Source organism: Sphaeramia orbicularis, chromosome 16 (genome assembly GCF_902148855.1).
Source record: "Sphaeramia orbicularis chromosome 16, fSphaOr1.1, whole genome shotgun sequence".
In the NCBI taxonomy this organism is placed as follows: Eukaryota; Metazoa; Chordata; class Actinopteri; order Kurtiformes; family Apogonidae; genus Sphaeramia; species Sphaeramia orbicularis.
Genome location: NC_043972.1, coordinates 29,107,119 through 29,128,799, shown reverse-complemented (window position 1 = coordinate 29,128,799; position 21,681 = coordinate 29,107,119). Strand labels below are relative to the sequence as shown.

Here is a 21,681-nt window from a genome sequence, read left to right as displayed (position 1 = left end):
CATGGCTGAGTTGAACTAATTGTATGATGATGGTTAACAAGAGCATTTGTCTGTGACAAGTGTGTTAATGTGCTAATGACATTTAGGCCATTAGTGGCAAGGACTCCTTAAGTGCAGAGGTCAATTAGCATAATTACCATCCACTTCCCCCTGAATCTTTGCGGCTGTATCTTCTCTCCCTTGACTTTCCGTGTACAAAAATAAAACTTATGTCACACTATTGTGATGCTGTAGCACAAGTCATGCTCTATTTGGTTTTACTGTTTTCTGCAGACAATTCCACTGCTGATGTTGTGTAGTGAGTGGAGAAGATGGAAGGAACAAGTTGAGTGCACACAAGTTCATTTGTGTAAAAGAAAAAATAAAAACACACCAGAAACATATCAATCATGTTTCTTTCTGGCTGGACAGTGCATCATATACACATGTACAGGGTGGGGAAGCAAAATTTACAATGAACATTTAGTTGTTTTTTCTCAGCAGGCACTACGTCATTTGTTTTGAAACCAAACATATATTGATGTCATAATCATACCTAACACTATTATCCATACCTTTTCAGAAACTTTTGCCCATATGAGTAATCAGGAAAGCAAACGTCAAAGAGTGTGTGATTTGCTGAATGCACTCGTCACACCAAAGGAGATTTCAAAAATAGTTGGAGTGTCCATAAAGACTGTTTATAATGTAAAGAAGAGAATGACTATGAGCAAAACTATTACGAGAAAGTCTGGAAGATACTATTAAAGAAGAATGGGAGAAGTTGTCACCCGAATATTTGAGGAACACTTGCACAAGTTTCAGGAAGCATGTGAAGGCAGTTATTGAGAAAGGAGGAGGACACATAGAATAAAAACATTTTCTATTATGTCAATTTTCTTGTGGCAAATAAATTCTCATGACTTTCAATAAACTAACTGGTCATACACTGTCTTTCAATCCCTGCCTCAAAATATTGTAAATTTTGCTTCCCCACCCTGTATGTAGTAAAAGTCAAGTTGAAATTTGCAAGTTATTTTCTTAACGGTCTGGTGCTGCTTTTCCCAAAATTAGGGTCAGGACCCAAACGCATCATGGTTTTTACTGCGACACCGACTGTCAGAGTGAATGCGTGGCACTCATGGAAAAGTTTACAAATGTTGACCTTAATAAAGTCATGTGAAAGGTCTCAGTTGTGAAAGACCTAACAAAGACAAACTTTGAAAATAATGACAATAATTTCTTAAAACAGTGTGTTGATACAGTTTGAGAAAGATTGTGTCATTTTTCTCTGTGTGAACATTTTTTTATTTCCATTATTTCTTGTGTCTGTTTCTGTTAACTTGAAGTTAACTTTATTTTTCTTGTCAGAAGTGATTGTGGATCTTTCGCTTTCTATTCATAACTGAAATGGTGATGTTCTACTTAGCCCATTTAATTTCATCATTTATTTGACAATGGAAGAGTAGTAAAAAATGTAGACATAAAGGGTGTTCATGATGTTTTTATGGGTCCCAGGGAGGCGTCAAATTGATCCTCTGGGTCTTGAGCTGTGAAAATTTGGGAACTCATTGATTTTGTGTTTAAGATTAAAGAAGAATTGGAATAAAGTAATTGCATAAATGTAATACATTATACATTATTATGTTTTTATTATGTTTTCATTATGTTTTATCTAAAAAATTAGAATTGAGTTTTTATTGCTTTGCAGTGAAGGAGCAGATCGCCTCTATCATCTTCCACCATGTTTCATTAGTAGCTCAGACAGAACTTTTCTGGTTTAAAGCAGCTTCCAGTGTTAATCTGCATTACTGTCACCTATTGTGTTTGAGTGTACACCGTAGTATTTATTATTTACCTAAACTGCTGATAACAAACAAACAATAAGGGCCTTTCACTATTTTTGCAGCCACCACAGTTGATAGAGAGCAGCCATTCTGTTGGTTGCTATTTCTATCTTAACTGCTTGACGTCAGTAAATATGACAAAGTTTAAGCCTTTCATCTTACACCTCTCATCATCTCTCTTTCTTGCCTAGTACCTATGTAGATTTTATATTTTACGTAGAGCACTGCATCATTTAAATGCATCGTTAACAATATTAATGTTGGTAGGTCAGTGTATTTAACATTCTGTCAGCAATAAAATGGTTCAGTTTGCCCACTTTTACCTGCCGTAGTTTGTGTAATTTGTTTTCGTGCGGCAGATTTTATGACATTGTATACTTTATGTTTGGTTTATAACTGAAAAATTTAACACATTTAAGAAAAATCATCAAAAATAGCCTATATACTGTATGAGTTATTGTCCATATTTCTCAGCCCTGGCTTCATCTTTATGCATTTTCTCTCACATTTTCTCTCGCATGTCCTCTGTACCCTCTCCTCATCTTCCTGTCATTCCTCCTTCCAGTCTACTTTCTATGATCCCACGGGTGTAAACCTTGCAGATGACAAAGCACACTGTTCATTGAACTTCTTGGTTGAAATGACACCAGAAGCTTTTTTTTTTTTTGGGGGGGGGGGGGGGTGGTAAAATTAATCACATTACCTTTGTTATGAAAGGAGCTCATTCAACGCTAAAAGATCATGGTTTAAAAACTAATAATTTATCATTTGTGGAAAACAGGCAAATCCTAGCTGTATTTTGCATAAATTTCCATGATTTTCCACTGGGTAGTAATAACTAGTTTAACTGTAATAAATCCTCCATATGCAGTTTCCTGGCTCTTTGCTTTTGCTGATAAATGTATACATCTGTCAAACAAAGAGTAGCTTGTGCATACCCTAAGAAATGAGACAGGAGACTGAGGGGGTGGGTGGGTGGTCTGGTATGCAAACTCATTTGCCTGTATAGAGTTAATAATTAAGCATGTATTGTATGGAGAAGGGGCTCAGAACGCGTTTGTTGGAGAGCCACTCCCATCCCAGACGTTCTTGCAAAGTGTGCATTGAGCTAAAAAATAACTAGATGGGATAAGAGGACCTCGGCTTTCGAAATCGAAGCCCCCACAGTTCAGTAAGTGTGTGTGTGTTTGTGTGCCTTGCTGACAGAGATTAAAAGAGGACAAACGGAAAGAAAGAAAAAAAGCAAAACAAAACAGAGGCAGGTAGAAATGGAGCGAGTTAGCCTGAGTTTAAGGGAGAGAGAGAAAATCTTGTGGTTTATAGGTTATGTGTTGCTTTCAGCATACATCCAGCGTCTGTCTGTGTACTCAGTGAAGTGGAACAGAGCAAGACAGTGGATTAAAGATCAACGGGCCGAGCCGGGAAAGGTCCCTGTTGGAACGACACAACTCATCTAAAAACAGCTGTCGGATTACACCTTAAAACCCCACACATAAAATCTCACACATACACTCTCAAACACACAGTCACATAGGCCCATGGGTGTCACAAATGAATATGAATGTTTGCGCCTGTTGTTCTGAGGGCCGCTGAGTAAAAGACAGGTGTATCAATCTGCTGTCTGGCTCCTGATTGAATAAACAATCCAATAAAATCTTGTTTTTAGCTATTGCTGTGCACCACTGGTGTTTTCTTTTCAAAGTGCTGCAGGCAGGCCATAACATCCATTTTGTTGTGATGCTCCGGCTGTCCTTCCATGTGGAGCTGTGACATTTAATAATTTCTGGTGCTAAATGATGACTCCAAGTTAATTATAATGATCCGAACATAATCTCACACGGGCCTGAGGTAGTGCTCATTCTCCACACACACACACACACACACACACACACACACACACACACACACACACACACACACACACGCACATGCACACACAGACACATGCGCACACACACACGCACACACACGCACACACACACGCTCTGGTGAAATTAGCTTATTTTCTGTCACACTTCGAGGGAGAAGAAAGGGATCATAGTAATTTCCAGTTTATGTATTCACAATAGTGCAAATATGTTTAGACCGACTCAGCACAAATAGTAGCAAGGGGAAACAGGTGGCCTCAGAACAGTGTTTGGAAAGTCCTTCCAGAAACTCCAAAAGTGCTCTGTTTGCTCTGCTAGCAATATGTGAGAGAGTCACTTGGGTTTTGGGCCGATTTTAGGAAATTTGTGCAAAGCAGGCACCTTTACTGCACGGCTTCCAGATGTCTGGGGTCAGCGTTGTTGATCAGTTTTGTAGTGAGAAAATCAGATGCAAGAAATATCCTGCATTCTCATCTGGATATTAAAATAACCTGCTCTCTTAAAGTGCATTGTTTCTGTACTTTCGAGTGGGGGATACACTCAAAATCCTCCACAGAAGAATTACATTTTTTGCTGCATCTGTCTGCAGGTACACAGTGTAATTTGAGAAAGACAGAGATGCTAAAACTTGAACATAATATGAAATAACACACTGTTTTCTTTTCTCGTACAGTACATATTGTTACATTGCTCATGCCTAGTTTGATCTACTGGCAAAAGCAGTAAATTCAGTATCTTTGTTGTAGACATTGAACCTCTTTAACTGTTGACCACATTGCAGCTTGGCAAAGCACTTAAGTACACCTACACATGAGTAAATGCAGTACAAGGGAGACGGTATTGATTTAAAGTGGATATTTTCTATACAACATACAGGAAATTGCTTATATTAAAGCACATGATAAACAGCAGGAAGGAGAAATGGCTTTTATTACTGTTGATCTTCAAGTGATATATTGAAACTGTATCTTACTGTGGTAACCATTGAAGAGGCTGTTCATCCCCTTATGTTAGTATATATACATTTTCATGACTTCACAGTGGCCTTTTTTCCAAATGCAAAGTGGAATAACACACAAAATCAAATGATGAAATATGTCACTTTGTGAAACTGTTTTAGAATAATCTAGTTTTGCAATAAATTAGCCTCATCTTGAAGTTGAATTGCAAACAGCAATCGAATGGAGGATAAGGGACGCTCTCAGTGATGTGACTGTCGCAGCCACTATCCATCTATCTGCATGCCTGTCACCGTTCGCAATGTTAATTCCAGACACTGAAACACAATCACAGTGGCGAGGGAAATAAAACTTAACTAGAGAGAGATTGAAATGACAGCGCACTCTGTCTGATCTCTGGCTAAATAGGGGTCAGCAATAAATCAAGGCAAGATGGGAAGAACCACTGATAATGAGAACAGAGTGAGACAAAAAGAACAAGGAAGAAGAGAGGAAACGTTTTCAGATGTCACATCCCTGAATCTATAAGAACAAGCCCACAGATGATGATTCTGCACCTCAGAGTTTAATAATGTGAGCACATGTATCGGTGTGCCTTAAACTGAGGTATCATGTAAATGGATTTAAATGTAAACCTGTCGTGGAGCAGAAGACCACCTCTCAAGATGATGGACAAATTAGGTTTTGCATTTTTGTTATCCTTAAATGTTCTGAAGTCTTTCACTAATCATAACTAAATGAGTTTTCTGGGATATATTTTTATGACAACATCAAACATACCCTGATTTATTTGCAGGATTTTTCTCACTGTGAGCCAAGCTTTGAGCAGGTATAGATGATATTTGCAGATATTAGAGCAGAATGGTTTGTTAAAATTTATCAAATTGTGCTGTATGATTTAATATGTACAGTATATCCACAGAGGAAGATACGCCCATTACAAGTACCTTCGTTAGCTTTGGGTCAATAGAAACTATGATATAACTGTGACACACGAATCACACACATCCAACCTGTTCATGCTTCTAAGCTACCAGCCAGCAACACATTTCATTTCATTTTATTTTATTTTATTTCATTTTATTTTATTTCATTGCATTTAATTTCATCTATTGCTTTATTTAATGAAGACAGAACATCTTAAACAACAAAAACACAAGAGGCTGCAAATGAGCCTTGTTTGTTTGCCAGCAAGGCTAATTTTCCTCTAATTAAATTTTTTTGTCCATGGCCTGATGTTGATGCAACAAAACAACATGGAGAAATATTTCAAGTCAGTTTAAGTTATTACATTATTTTCAGTAATTATATCTGCGATTGTTATGTCACTGTGTTGTATTATTTGTTATTATTATTATTTTATTTATTTATTTTTTTTTTACTTAAATAAGGGGCAATAACTTTATAATCTGAAAAATATAGGACATCAGATGTAAACTGACTAAACCCTATGTTAAAAGTATGTAATATTGGTTTGAAATGTGAAGTATTTTGGTCATAAAATCTTAGGTTACACATAATTCAAAAAGCACAACTTGTAATATGTTTATTTGCAGTTATGTTTATGAAGAATCGTTGGCCATAGAGTAAAAAAAAAAATCATTTTGCAGAGTACTATAGTATTAGTGGGGTTTTCTAGAATTGTGCAGTGTTGTCTGGTAGTTGACAAATATATAAATATATTTGTGTGTTGCTTCCTCAGAGCTTAACATGCAGCCTTTGTGCATGTAAACCTCTTTGTGCATTATTTGTGTATGTAACTGTCAGTACAACTCACTGCTCCTCATACTTCTAGCGTTCCATCTTTCTCCTCCAGTTCCCCTCTCTGTTTACAGTCTTTGTCGCCGCACGTCTGTCTTTGCTCTGCTAGAAGTTGCTGTCAGCCAACAGTGGCTTCCATTGTGGCAGTCACATTTTAATAGCCATTTCTCCGCCCCCACACCAGTTAATTCAATTGTCCCGGAGCCACATATTTTTTCCCACAGCACTGCAGACTGATCTGTGGGCCGTGGGTTATAAAATGTGGTCACTCGCTCACTCTCGGACACCTGGTGGACGGCCGGTTCCATCACGTGTTCTCATGCCAGTTAGAGCTGGGACACGTCCAGCTGCGTACTCACATTTAAACAGGTTTATGGATGGCAGTGTTTTTTCTAATCATGTGTTTCTATGCGAATAAGGTTCACATACAGTTCAGCCAACCTTATGGGATTGTTGATAAAACACACAATGACTAATATAGAGACAATTCGACACGATGACATGAAATATCCAGGATTGCTATGCCATACAAATGTATGGATTTCAGTGCAATCTATTATAATTACAGTATTTCTGCAACATTAATATTTGTAGAGAAATAGCACTCTGTTGTTCAGAAAATGTGTATTGTATCTGCAGAGGTTTTAAAGGTTAAGTTCACATGGCTGTGATTTTTACTTTTACAAATGCACAATCCAAAAGAACAAAACAAGGCCATTTTGTTGTGAAGCTGTTAAGGCAATGGGTATTTTAGTGTACCTCCATTATTAAGTGCTGTTTGGTGTTTGTTTGTTTTTTTACCATAACCACTAAATAATGGAGTGTGTGCAGTGTTGAAATTAGTGGCAAACATGGCTGTGTTTTGTACAAGAAACTTCATAACCTTAAATAAACCAGTTATTAACATTTACCAAAGAATCAGTGGTCCATGGACACTGATGGGTGGCAGCGTTTACAGGCTGCAATATGTGCTTTATTTTTGACACCAGGGAAATACACAAAGCAAAGCCTGAAGGCATACAAGAGCCTCGGACCTTGGTCTTTTCCCCACATTCAATAAACTGTGAGTAAGACATGGAACACATGACCTACACAACTGCACTTAGTGGTTATTTTAAGTCAACAGTAGGGAGTTACATGTAGCTGCTACCAAGTGTGCAGGTGTGTTGTGGTTACGAGTACATAAAATGGTATTTTTTGAGGTGTTATATCGATTGATTATGTGATGTTATTTTAGCCACATGACACATCAGGCAGGCGGGTTTCCATGCAATCACATAACAGATCTCTTCTATTTTCGATGTTTGTTTAGACCACAAGGTTATCATTTTCACTTTTATCCACGTCAGTATAATCATCATCGTATATATATGTGTGTGTGTGTGTGTGTGTGTGTGTGTGTGTGTATATAATACAAGTGAACAGCTGGGAAAAGGCACTGTTTCTGTGTAAAGCTACATGTTGTGCTTTGCCAATCAGCCCAACAGTTTCCTCACTGAATATCTTGGATAAACAGTGATATTTTCTTTTTAACGGATCTATTGTTGGTATTTTCCTTGAACTCAGTCTGAATTTGTAGCAGTTTAAACAGTTGATTATCACTCAGGGCTTCACTTTGTTATGATTATGTTGCTTCACTCCCCTCATATCCACAGCATCATAAAAATTGTAAGTTTGAAGAAATCTGCTAAAATATCCAGTAATTTGAAGAAATGATTATTATTATTATTTTTTTTTTTTTTTAGACTCTAAAACTGTTTCAGAAATTGTTTGCTTTTGAAAAAAAAACAAAAAAACTTGTTGAATCTTACATACTTTGATAAGTTGAACTGGGAAACAAGTGACACAATTGCTGGTTGGCAAATGTTTTTGAGTTATGCAGTTTTATGTACTTTGTACAATTGACTCATTATTCTTAAACTAGAAGGATTCTGAAAAGTGAATGCATTCTAATGTGCAGACAGTGTGTTAAAGTAGTACTGATAGCTCATAGACAAACATTTCTTTTGAGTAATACCCATTCTCTCATTCATTTGTATAATTTTAATACTGTTCTTTGGAAAGCTATAGCAAACTTGCACTTCTTACTTAATTTTTCATTATTAGTGACCCATGTTTGGTAGGGTTTTACTGCTTTTATTCTAATAGCCTTTTGCTTGTAGACCAATAACATAAAATAATTATTTTAGTTAATCATTTTGAAGTTGAATCCAATTAAAATGATTAAATTTTTATTGGTTAATATGATATATCTCTGTTCAGTTAAAATAAGGAAAGTAAAAATATTTAACAAAAATGTAACATATTAAAAGAGCATGAAAAAATCATGTGAGTGTAACATAAGCAGATCATGAAACATGCACATGATTTTTATGAATTGCCAAAACATAACTTTATTTAGTGGAACCGCTTTCAATACTTTTATTATGTTAGTTCAACAGATTTTTTTTTTCAGTGTGTCCATGCAGTGGGGTTGCAGCCCTTTCCACATGCATTTTTAACAGTTTTGTATTTTCACAGAATCAAAACTAAATAATAGTAATGATATCATTCAATAAGTATATATTTTCCACTTGGATAGCATAACCACAGTATGAAGTCACAGATTACTACACTGCTCTACTGTAAGCCACACACTCGGCAACAGAAACAGTTGCAGTTTTTTTCATTTGTTTCACAAAGTGCTGAAAACAAAATTCTTTCTACTGTGAAACTTGCTCCTAGCATGGTAGCCAACGGATCCTGTCATTTATACGAGCGTGCTGGTAAATCTTACTGGTTGACTGGGAGGTGGTTTTCAGCTCTTTTAGTTGGACGGGCTTTAATGTGCTCTCCAGCAGAGAGACGAAAACTAGCCAAGCTCTACCAATCATTCTTCTGCCATCCATGATGTTAGACTACGTCAGTGGAGAGTGTAACTAAAGAGGCAGCTAAATTTATTACAGATACAGAGATTTGTCTAATTATTTTTGACTATGGGCCTGTCACCCATGACTAATACGCAGAAATAAGTTTAAACTTTGGCAAAGTTTACCACTTACTTTTATCTAAACATCAAGTCTGACCTTAACTGTGACGACTAAACTTTTGACACATCTTTTAGTTGGATTCCCATAATTTTCCTCTTCTTACATGAACATTTGGTCCCTACATGTATAGAAGTACAAAATCTGAAGCATATTGAAGTAGAGACAGACATTTCGTGTGCTCTGCTGTGGCAGTTTGTTTAACTAGTGGAGTGTTTAAGGAAGGTTTTGGTGCCAAAGAAAGCCTGTCTCTTATTAGTTTGCCACAAAGATGGACGGAGTGGGATGGAGAGAAGAAAGAGGCAGAAGAAACAGGAGAAACCATAGACTTGGACAAAGGAAGGAGTTGGCGCCACTCAATCTGTCAGTATTGTGTATCTGTGGTATTTCATCCAATCCAAGTACAGTGCTTTTGCCTTGTCTTTCTGCTCTTGCTTCTTCACTGGTTTCCTGACACATGTCTGCACCGTTCCCCTGTAACTGCACTTTGACCATCAGTGAGGGCGTTAGATGAGACAGAAGAAAAGGGGTAGAAAAGAGGAGAACAAAGGAAGATGGGGCTCAGGAGGAGCAGAGGGCCCTTTGACCAACCTGCTGTTGATTCACAGGCAAACTGAGAACAGAGACAAGACTTTTCAATACCTCTGATCTACTTTTGACACATTTTCCTCCCACATTTGCATTTTATCTGTAGGATCATCTATGCACAACTTTGATTTCTGCCTTTGCTTTTCGCGTCTACATTCTACACAACACTTTTTGACTCATCTGTGACATGATTGCAAGTCATTTTGATGTAATTGTGGGTTATTTTCCAAAACAGGTGGGAGTTTGTGCATTCATTAGCAAATTTTATACAGATCAATTTCAGATGGATTGAAATGTTTGATTGCAAATGTCTTTAGATAAGAAAAAGAAATGTGGATTGTTCAGAAGTTCAAACAAGTGTGATAAAGGTGCACAGAACGGAAGGTAACAGCCAGAAAAATGGTCCAAGGCAATCAAAAAAATTGAAGACAGTTTATTCAGATGGATTCTTCAGTGTCTACACTCTGAACTGAATCCATACTATTTAATTTCATTCTGTAATACCTTTTTTTTTTTTTAATTTATTTATTTATTTTTTTACTTTTTGTCCAAAGAATAAAGCTATGATGAAGCGTCATTTAATGTCTTTCAGTAAAAAATCACAGACTCACAGAATAACATAATCCAGCTACATTGAACACATTTACAATTGTGATTCACTTATGTAAGCCTCAGGAATTATAACTGCAAAAGGCTGTAATGTTATTAAATAAAAATGTGCAATGTGCAAAGGAATTTTATTAGTTTACTGTATTGTGAACAATCCAAATTAATTAACTGTATCAATAACAGTAAAAAGGGGCAGCTTTAGCCAACATGGCTAGTATCCTGCTGTAGTCCCCGGCCTGATGACAGTAGGCACCCTAAAATCAACAATATATTACAGCACATTAATTAAAAAGAGAGTTAAGACAGCTAAGAGACAAGATAAATCAATAAAGATAAAAATGCATGCAAATAGAGAATAGTTAGTCACAGTCTACTTATTATCTGCACCTTTAATAAAGAAATGATCAATTGATCTCTATTTAGGCAGCGGAGTTTGTGCATTTTACAGTTGCATGACTGTCTGGAGTGTAAACAAGTGAAATGAATAGCACTGAGCTGAAGTTTTGGCTCAAAAAACTAAACTCTATCCCTATTGGATGTTGATATTTTAGATTCACTGTCCTTACAACCAAGTGACTAGACTTATAGTACCATTTATTTATCTATCATATTCACAAATATCACAATTTGGTGTTTTCATCAAATTATTCATCCCTTGTTTGTGTGTTTTGTTTACTTTAATGGGTTATTCTGTCTTTCTCTCCCAGTGATGTAAGTTAGTGCAGACACTACACATTAATGAATGGCAGTAAATCACTTCAGACTGTGTACACGCAAGGACAGGGAACATGTGAAGAAGAAGCAAAGCCACTAGTTTAACTGTAAAACACCAGTGTTACGCCTAGCTGAACGATGTTCCCACCATGCTCCCAGTAATATACTTTGGCCAGCAATCTGTAATTAGTTGCAATTACCCAGCCTCTAATCCTCTGTTTATCATCTCCTTCACTGCTCTTGATGGCTTTTCCCGCTGCACACTAACCCACTCCTCTCGTCTGGTTCTTCTGAGTCTTTACCATTATTAAGTTGCGTGTGTTTCTGTTCACCAGAGTGCCAACAGCGCACTTATTGTAGATACTAGAGACTCACTTTTTTGTCACTGAATGGCTGCTCAGTTCACAGTGTGGGTCTTCTGCTTTTCAGGATGGTTTTCCAATGTTTACTTTTAGGGGTTTTTTTTTTTTTTTTTTATAGTTCTTCAGCCTTAGAGTTTCTTTAAGGCTATGCCTGTTTGTTTTGGAGGAGGGAAAACTTCAGTAAGAATCATCTTTGGGCTTTTTGGCCTCTCAGCCTTTTGCCATTTACCTGAAGCTCTCAAACTCAGCGGCAATAGAATAAAATCTGTTCTCTTTCTGTTCTGTTCTGATCTGTTCTGTTCTCTTCTGTTCTGTACTCGTCTCTTTCTTTTCTTTTCTCTTTCTCTTTCTCTTTCTCTTCTCTTTCTTTTCTCTTCTCTTCTCTTCTCTTCTCTTTCTCTTTCTCTTTCTCTTTCTCCTCTCTTCTCTTTCTCTTCTGTTCTCTTCTGTTCTCTTCTGTTCTTCTCTTCTCTTCTCTTCTCTTCTCTTCTCTTCTCTTCTCTTCTCTTCTCTTCTCTTCTCTTCTCTTCTCTTCTCTTCTCTTCTCTTCTCTTCTCTTCTCTTCTCTTCTCTTCTCTTCTCTTCTCATCTCTTCGACTCAGTTTTGTAAATCAAGGATTGTCGTCCGCTATCTCTTGACCTTGTTGTCTTCTTTTGCTCTCCTTCGTCTGTCGCCTGTAGCAGATGGATGGTTCAAACAGCCAGACAGACGAAGACGGTGGACAGGAGGCCGTCTGGAAATTCACTTCCTGACAAAAAAAAAGTGGCTTATCATTGCAAAATGTGCTGTTTTTAAATGCGAAGCTTGGAGTCATATTGGCCACAGATGAGAACATAAGTAGCACAGGTGGTACAGTAAGGATAATATATATTTCAAGTGAAAAACACATGGTAGTTGCCAAAAGCATGTTTTATACCAGCCTTGATATATTAATAACACTATTGTTAGACTTGTATCTTGCATAAATAGGTCTCAGCACTCAACACTGTATTTCCTGTATTATGGTATATGTCTGGTGTCAAGCCTCCAGATGTGCAGCAGAGGAGAACACTGCCTGTTAACTTTACTCAGACTCCATGGCTGTTGGAGCATTCACTTTGTATCAGACAGTTTACAGTGAACAGAGAGGTGGGTGCGTTGTAAAATCTGTGCTCTCCAATTACTCAACTGAGTCATATCTGTGTTTGGAGCCACGAAATACACATAGCCCTTTGCTTTATCTGTTCGAGTCTGTGTTGTTTGCTCTGAGTTGGTCCTCATGAGGTGGAATTCTTCAGTGATACTTAAGTGGTGTCCGCCTTAACCATTTGTTCATCAGGAAAATGCTTCCCTCTCGAAGCTTTATCTTAATCGTCAAAATGTACCAAACAAAAATGCAAAGTAATAGCTCACATATCCACCTGTCAGCACTTCTCTTTATTCCTTTTTTTTCCATTTAGATATAAATTTCCAACTTTATCAGCATGTTCTGGATTATTCGCTATAATTTTTGCAGACAGATAAGAGATTTATGATGCAGCTTTAAGTGGAAGTATTCATTTGAAGGATGTCATAGTGTGCAGATAAGCAGATATGGAATGAAGATAAATGAGTGAAGTGTGTGTGTGTGTGTGTGTGTGTGTGTGTGTGTTTGTGAGGGGGAGAAAGCTGTGTAACTGTCTTTTTTTTTTTCTTTTTTAAAAAATGTGCGCTATATCAACTGTGCAGGTGTTTTGTAATACTGTCTGGCATTTATGGGTGTGTTTTTGCATGAATAGTTTGTAGATATGACATATTGCAGTGCATTTGTTGAGATATTTGTGGTACTCCTAAGGACGGTGTGATATTGTTGTTGTTTTTTTAGCAAAATCCACAAAAACAGTGCTTAAACCCTGAGTAAAAATGGCTGAAGATGGATTGTAACACTGCTATCAAAGGGTCAAAATGAACAAAACAAAATGAAGTAGTCTAAGCCACTTATTAAAAATCAATACAGTGTTTTAGTGGATTGATAGAATACCACCAAACACTGTATCACAATACTCTAGCATATCAATATTTCTATTCACTGCTATTCTGCAAATTGCTATTGTAAGACAGGCACACACTGACTCACACCTCTCCTCACTGTTATTTGGACGTGGGAGGATTCAGCTGCAGGTTTCCCTTCATAACCATTTAAAGCCTTTTTAATGAAACTGGAGTCGCAAGAGAAGGCTGTAATATCTGTCAATGCTTGGCTTGTAGACTAGGGTTTGGATTGTGTCTTTGTATTTATGCCATTATATAAAAAACACATGGTTGTTTGTTACCGTGTATGTGTTCAATAAAGACAATGTCAGACCTGCAGATATGAAGTGTTTTAATTTTGATCAAATAATGAAAAAAAAAATTACACGTTGGATTTTCTGTTAATTCTTTGTGTTTTCTGACTTTGGACTGAGAAACCTACACATCTAAAATAAACTCATGAATGGTACTGTCTGTATTAGCCAATCATCCTCTGTGTCTGAGTTTATGTTAGTTGGATTTGTTTCATGCTGACACTTTTGCGAATGAAAGGAAACCAAATTTGTCCTCTCTTGTTGTCTGCTGTCATCTCCTCCAGCGGATCAGTTTGTGTGTCGCACCGAAGCCATTGCCGACATTGTGATCCTTGTGGATGGTTCCTGGAGTATCGGTAGACTTAACTTCCGACTGGTCCGCATGTTCCTGGAAAACCTGGTCGATGCCTTTGACGTTGGCATCGATAAGACAAGAATAGGTGAGTCCCTATAACCCTCCCTAAGGTATTTTCCTGAGTGTGTATATGTTTTTACAGATTTAAAACAGACAAATGCACTGTTAGTACAATACCCCTTTCTTGTTTTTGTGTTTGTGTAGGTCTGGCTCAGTACAGTGGGGATCCTCGGATAGAGTGGCATCTAAATGCTTTTACCACTAAAGATGCTGTCATTGATGCTGTCAAGAATTTACCCTACAAAGGAGGAAACACTCTTACAGGTAATGGTTTTCATCAATTCTACCAATTTGTTTTGTTGTTGCTTTATCTTGAAAAGAGCCAAGCTGATATAATCCTGTTTTATATGTTTTAAGTCACCCTTTACTTGCTCTTCTTTCTCATCTCACTTCTTCTCCCTCAAATGACTTGGACCCTTTGCTCCATCCATCTTCCCTCTTTATACCTCTCCTCCTTCTCTTTCTCCAGGCCTTGCACTGACCTACATCTTGGAGAACTGTTTCAAGCCTGAGTCTGGTTCACGTGTTGGTGTCCCTAAGATTGGGATCCTCATTACTGATGGAAAGTCTCAGGACGATGTCATCCCACCTGCTGAGAGCCTTCGAGATGCTGGAGTGGAGCTGTTTGCTATTGGTGAAGATGGATAGGCAGATGCTTTAAATCCTATCTGGCCCTTTGCTTCTTCATGCTAACAATCATGTTGAACTTTCTAGGTGTGAAAAATGCTGATGAGAACGAGCTGCGCTCCATTGCCTCGGAGCCGGATGAGGGTCACGTGTACAATGTGGCTGATTTCAATGTCATGAGCTCGATAGTAACTGGACTGACAAGAACAGTGTGTGAACAAGTGGAGCAACAAGACAAGGACATCAAGCAGAGTAAGAGAGACAGCAGCCATATATCTTTTTTTATTTTATTTTTTTTATTTTGCTGCATGAGTGAAGGTCTTAATAGAGGAGGGGGCTGCTCTCCAGGAGATATAACACAAGGTTTGCAGTTCAATCCCTGGCCCCTGTTGACATGCCAAAATGTCTTTGAGCAAGACATTGAACCATTTTCACTGATGTGTGAATATGAGAGTGGTTGTGTGTGTGCGTGTGTGTGTATGTGTGAATGGGTGAAAGTGACACATGATAAAGCATATTGATTACCAAGATACTTTGTAAGTGCTGCAGAAATGCAAGTCCCTTTATTAAATGCAACACAATAAATATGTAAAACTGTTAAAGTTCCATCAAATTTGATATTTTGACCCTTGTATACTGTACGTGTCCATCCCTCCGTCCATCCCTCCGTCCATCCCTCCATCCATCCGTCCATCCATCCGTCCATCCATCCATCCATCTATCCATGTGTATACAGTACTGTGCAGAAGTATTAGGCCATCTTTTGCTCTGTTGGTTAGTTTTGTACGGTCGTAAATAGCATAAATATTTACTCACGCATCCCTTTACTAAGTAGCATGAAAAAGTAGGAAATATGCATGAAAATATGTGCACAACAATTCAAATCTAAAAAGCTCCCACTGGCTATAAGTCAGTATTTCCATATTTATTGTGGCCTCTATTCCCATGACAGAGTCACACAAATGTGTAAGTGAACCAAACCTGATGTAAAATAACAGAAGATTAGAGCAATACATTTCATATTATCTGTAAAAACAGATCAAGACATGCTAAGTGCAAAGGGAGGTCACAATAAATACTGGGCTCTTGGTCTGTAAAAGATGGGTTTTTTAATGGATTTTTTTCCCTAGATATTTTTAATACATATGTACTGTATTTTCTAGTTGTATCTTGATACAGAAACTGACTGATACATATGTGTGGTCATGATAATTAACTAAAACAAAGCCAAATGCTGGTCTAAGACTTTTGCACAGTACTGTATATGGAGTGTAGAAATATTTCCATAAGTGCATTTTTATGCACATTTAAAGTATTGCACAAGAAAAACCCAATAGAAATGACAAGATTAAAAACAGTTTTGCGAAAATTGTTATGCTTAGTCAAAGTGATTTATACCTTTTTGCAAAATGGGTCATGAACATTGTGGAAGATTAAAACTCCTTTTCTGAATAAGTTATGACATAATGAACCTTTAACTTACATGACTGATCTGCTGTTTCTGTGGCATTTTTCCCAAAAGTGCTAAAACATGGCTGGTAGCAGTAAAAGGTAGTGTGGATTCCTTCGTCACATCCATTAAAAACATTACAACACTGGTTATTGGAGCCATGTCTAACATAGCAGACACCTTCAGACAACACTACATAGACTAGTTTATTCCTTCCAAACCAGTTTTCTCTCATGTGTCATGTTTGTTGCAGATTTGCTTAACAGTTATAAGGAAACAGCTCTAGTGAGACCAAGAGACAGAGACATGTGATAGAACATACAGTCATAATTTTCTCATAGAGACATTGATCTGAACTGAGTATGGAAAAAAATAGGTATTTATAATTTATAGTACAGACAGTTTCAAAAACTCAACTAAGCTGTAACTTTTCTACTTTTCTGGCTCATTTGAATGTATCCAGGCTAAGGCTGGAAGGTAAAGACATTACACTTTTCTCAGAGTGGGAACGTAGTTTCAGAACTTTTAAGATATTACAGATTCACTGCAAGATGCAAAGGGTTTTTTGCTACAAGATGCTGATTATTTTGGGACACATCCTCTTCTTTCTTCTCTCTGGTTTCCCTCTCAGTCTTTACTCCAGTCATTCACTACCACTGTTGGTATAAAGACACAAGCTGGAAAAAGAAGAAATGGGATGAAAGGGAAACTATAAATCAAGTTTAATGTGTTTTGATTAGATTTCAATACTGTGTCTTTACCCAAGTTTTCTACTCAGAGTTTCCTTACGAGGAATAATTTGAAGTAAGCTGATGCTGTGTTTTCTCATTCTTCTCATTCTTCCTTCAGAACAGGTACCAGAGACAATGGGGCCACCTTATGACCTTGAGACATCAGAGGTCATGGCTCGTAGCTTTCGAGTATCTTGGAGACATGCCCCCGGAAACGTTGAAAAATACAGAGTGGTTTATTATCCTTCTAATGGAGGAGAGCCACAAGAGGTACAGTACAACTCTGTTTTTAGACAAATAAAAATATATCATATCCGAGAGGCAGAGAACAAAAATACAAAACCTTTAAAATTAAATTAAACAAACGCTCCTAATCCCCCAAAGTAAGTAACGTACTTTAAACTCAGAAGCCTGCTCTCTGTTCTGACAGATCAAGCACAGACTTTTTTTTTTACTTTTACCTCCTTTGGATACCATCACACTTTCTGTTTTGTTGTTTGGACCTGCAGGTAGCACAGATATGAGCTTATGAAAAGGCTACTCAGATTTAGAAATGCATTTAAGCCTCAAAGCCCTGGAGCTATTTTTGTGGTGACTTCCAAATTATTATTTTTTTAATCTACATTTAACCTTAAGTTATTTATAACAATTTATTATATTTTGTATTTTTCAGCAAAAAGCAGATATTTTCCTATATTTAATTCACTGATCATGTAGATGTTCATAAAAGCTCAGAGTAAATCCAAAGGTTATTATATTAAAACAGAAAAACTGAAGAAAATGTTACTTTTTCAGCAAAATTAATCATTAACTAAACATAAAAACAAGTGTTTGCAAACACTGTCATTTTGTCAAACTACATGGGTTTTATTAGTGAATCAAGGTTGTAGAAAATAATGGTGTTCCCAATTTTACTGCAGAGCTTCTGAACATTAAAACAAGACACATCTGTTATAACTGAAGAGCTGAGAAATGGCGTTTTACCTGAATTATTTTAATGTATTGCTAGGATTAGTGGTTCAAAAGTTATTTAACATTTTATATCAGTACATTTTGGTCAGTGGTAGCTTAACTTAAACATATCATTTGATGAATTACATGATTTTGCATTAGAAATATATGAGTACGTTTTGTGCAAAAAAAATGAGTTGCACAACAAGAGTTATATCCCTATATTCCTGAATAAATCACACAATTGCAGTGTGTAACTTGCTTTAGTCAAACACAGTGACAAGCTTCATATGGATACACCTAAAACATATGCAGGATCTAAAAAAAAAAACAAAAAAAAACCCTGAGGTCCAGAGACTCAGCAGGAGCAGAAAGAGGTGGGTTTGGGCTGGTTTAGGTCAGCGTAGGCTCTACTTTTCCATTATTTTTACTACACCAGTGGGAGTTATCTGGGGTCTTTGGGCAGATGTGTAGATTGAGCTCAGTTTTTCCTTGAGACGTGGTGGTATCATTCATCCACGCTGCTCTCCCATCCCTCTGTTAATGCCCCACAACATCCTTGCAGGTAATTAAAGCACACTAGAAACAATACTCCGGCTGATCCAGGCACCTGCTTGACTTTTCCAGAACATTTGACCACAGAAACCATTAAATCTTTAGCTTAGCTGGGTTTACAGGGACCAGATGTTCTTGAGCTGCATGTGTGGAGACCTTTCCAGTTGGCTCAATCCAAACCTAATCTGTATCACAACTGTCATCCATTTGGTTCAGAATAAAAAAAAAAATTCTCTGTCTTAGACATTTGTGCTTTATACGATTCAATAAATCGAGCCTCTTTTTCCTGTCCATCCTTTCCTCTTTTTCATTTGTCATTTTCTTATTCCATATTTATTGCTTTTCCCTCTTCCTCCACACCTCTCTCTCCCTTCTTCCCATTTTCACACCTCTATATGTTGTTCTGTCCTTTCCATCTATTTTTTACAACACCTTCTTGCACCTTTGGCACCCCAGGCTGTAGTGGACGGCAGTGAAACCTCAACAGTGTTGGAGCATCTCAGCGCTCTGACTGAATACCAGTTGGCTGTGTTTGCTGTGTACGCAAACGAGGCAAGTGAAGCTCTAAGAGGATCTGAAACGACATGTAAGTTTATTCTTATATGTAACCGCGCTGAAAAAAAAAAATCATAAGAATACTGCTGACATCTGAGATCACAAATAGATAAATAATAATGGCTTAAAACTTTAGAAGATGGACTGAAACGGATGCACTCATAACACAGAAAAAGACAAAAAAAAACATAAACATATATAACACTTCCTTAAAGGGGTTATATGTAGTATTAATATTCCAAACTCTCAACATCAAAAGGAAATTGTGCACCAGAACACACTCAGGACTACCAAAACCACCAATGAAACAATGTTATTCATCCACAGACTGTATCATACACTGCATAATGTATAAAGCTCAATGTTTACACACATCTGTATTATGGTATCGTCAGGTTTTCTTTGTCGTGGCTGGTTATTTTGACACTCAGTCAAAATAACACTGCCCTATCATCTTTATGTGCTGCATCAGCTGATAGTTTACATTATTGCAGTTAGTTTAGCTTTGTTTTTATTCAGAAAACGGCTACAGTAAATCCACAAATCCCTCTACGTTCTGTGTAGTTTGTGTTGTCTATAGCTGCAACAAAGTTCTGTTTGGAATCATCCAAACAAGGTCAGAACTTTTACAGTTTAGTCTGACCCATGGGTCAACTAAAGGCAAACATAGTGAACATAATAACATTACACAGCAACCTTACATGTTGATAATTCTCACAATGAAACTCACCCATGGAGAAGAAACCCTACAATTTCAGCATCAAACTCTCTTCTTTTAATTTAGATCTGTTTCTAGCGGAGAAAACAATAACAGTTCTTATAACTTTTATCATGTTGTCATTTTTTTTTTACGCTTAAAGTTGTTTCTTAGCAGTTTATATCTCATCTTGTCACTTTTTGACACTTTGGTTAAAGGCCTTAGGGCATAGGTTTACTACTCACTACTCCCTCTAATGGTCACATAAATCCACCAGACTGTAGATATGAATATATTCAGTTCGTATCTCTACAATCCAATACACTGATGCCTTTGATATCACTTCGATGCTCTTCATTTTCAACACTTTAATGATAATTTTAGGTCATTTTTTAATATTAGAAAGTAGAAATATTACATATAGCCCCTTTAAAGGAAGGATATTTGGCTTTTTTTAAATGAAATTATGCATTTTAAAACATTTCCCTGTGGTCTACATAATCTGTAAATGCTATGCTTGGGTCTGAATTCTTCATTAATTCAACTCCACAGGTCCATCTTCAACCCTATTTCTGAGTAATGACACCAGAAAGGTCGTTTTGAGCGCTGGCCCTTTAAGTCTAAATGAGCCACTTCACACTCCACCCCCTCCAGCTTGTTAACTGTGCTTTCTATCCTCTTCAGCCACTTGTGTTCATTAATACAATAAACAACTGAATATTTTAGGTAATCGGCTCGAAGTTTGGGCATATTTTCAGTTTTTACTACAACCGCTGCTGCTGACAAAAAATGATGGCATACTCTGAGAAATGTTCGTCGGAAGTCTTGACCTTATATGTGCAAATGTCGTGACGTAACTAGTTATAAAACGTAACAAATTAAGCAGGAATTAAAATGGGTTGTAGAAATCAACACAATTTTTGCCCCGGAATGAATATAAAGATAGCTTTGCAGCACCTGGAGGGTTCAAATTCAGACTTTATGAACTATTAGGGTCCAAATATACAAATAAATGAACCAAAGAATAATAAAATTGGGTTTAGAAAAATATGACCCCTTTAAAGCTAAATAAAAAGTGAGTTGTATTGAGATACATTCTGCTGGAAATCAAGGAAATTCCCTTGAAAGTGTTTAATGTGTATTCTTTTCTCTGTTCTGTGAATGTGGTCTGTGTGTGTTTGTTTGTGGTCATGCACATGTGTATGTAGTGGCACTTCCCACAGTGACAGGCCTTCAGCTGTTTGATGTGACTCACAGCACCATGAAAGCCAGATGGGATAGTGTCGACGGAGTATCTGGATACATGCTGCTGTATGCACCACTTACAGATGATGGAGACCTGGATGAGAAGGAGGTAAAATATTCACATCATAGTTTCAACCATGTTTTTTTTTTTTTTTTTCCTAAACCCATCACCATCACCCCTCTTCGGAGGATGACTTTCTTTTTAATTACAGCTTGTGTTTTAAGTAACAGTGTCCAACTTCATATTCACATGTTCATTCATTCCTTGCTTGTATATATATACATAGAGGGAGGGCTCATATAACCCAAAGTGTACAGAGACAGGACGAGAGAAGAAAGTGAGACAAAACAGACATAAGACAAGCCAGATAAGACAGTGGGACAAAACAATTAGACAAGACAGTGGGACAAAACAGACATAAGACAGTGGGACAAAAC

At 37.2% G+C, this 21,681-nt stretch overlaps 1 protein-coding gene across 2 annotated transcripts in view; it reads left to right on the top strand.

Annotated features, from left to right (window-relative positions):
• col14a1a (collagen, type XIV, alpha 1a) overlaps nt 1-21,681 on the top strand; it is a 204,882-nt gene that overhangs the window by 37,704 nt on the left and 145,497 nt on the right. For both annotated transcript variants that reach the window (XM_030157539.1, XM_030157538.1), the window contains exons 6-12: nt 14,302-14,457; nt 14,577-14,696; nt 14,902-15,066; nt 15,147-15,311; nt 17,359-17,510; nt 19,203-19,332; nt 21,207-21,352. In XM_030157539.1, the coding sequence (XP_030013399.1) occupies nt 14,302-14,457; nt 14,577-14,696; nt 14,902-15,066; nt 15,147-15,311; nt 17,359-17,510; nt 19,203-19,332; nt 21,207-21,352 (1,034 nt within the window). The remainder of the gene's footprint in view (nt 1-14,301; nt 14,458-14,576; nt 14,697-14,901; nt 15,067-15,146; nt 15,312-17,358; nt 17,511-19,202; nt 19,333-21,206; nt 21,353-21,681) is intronic.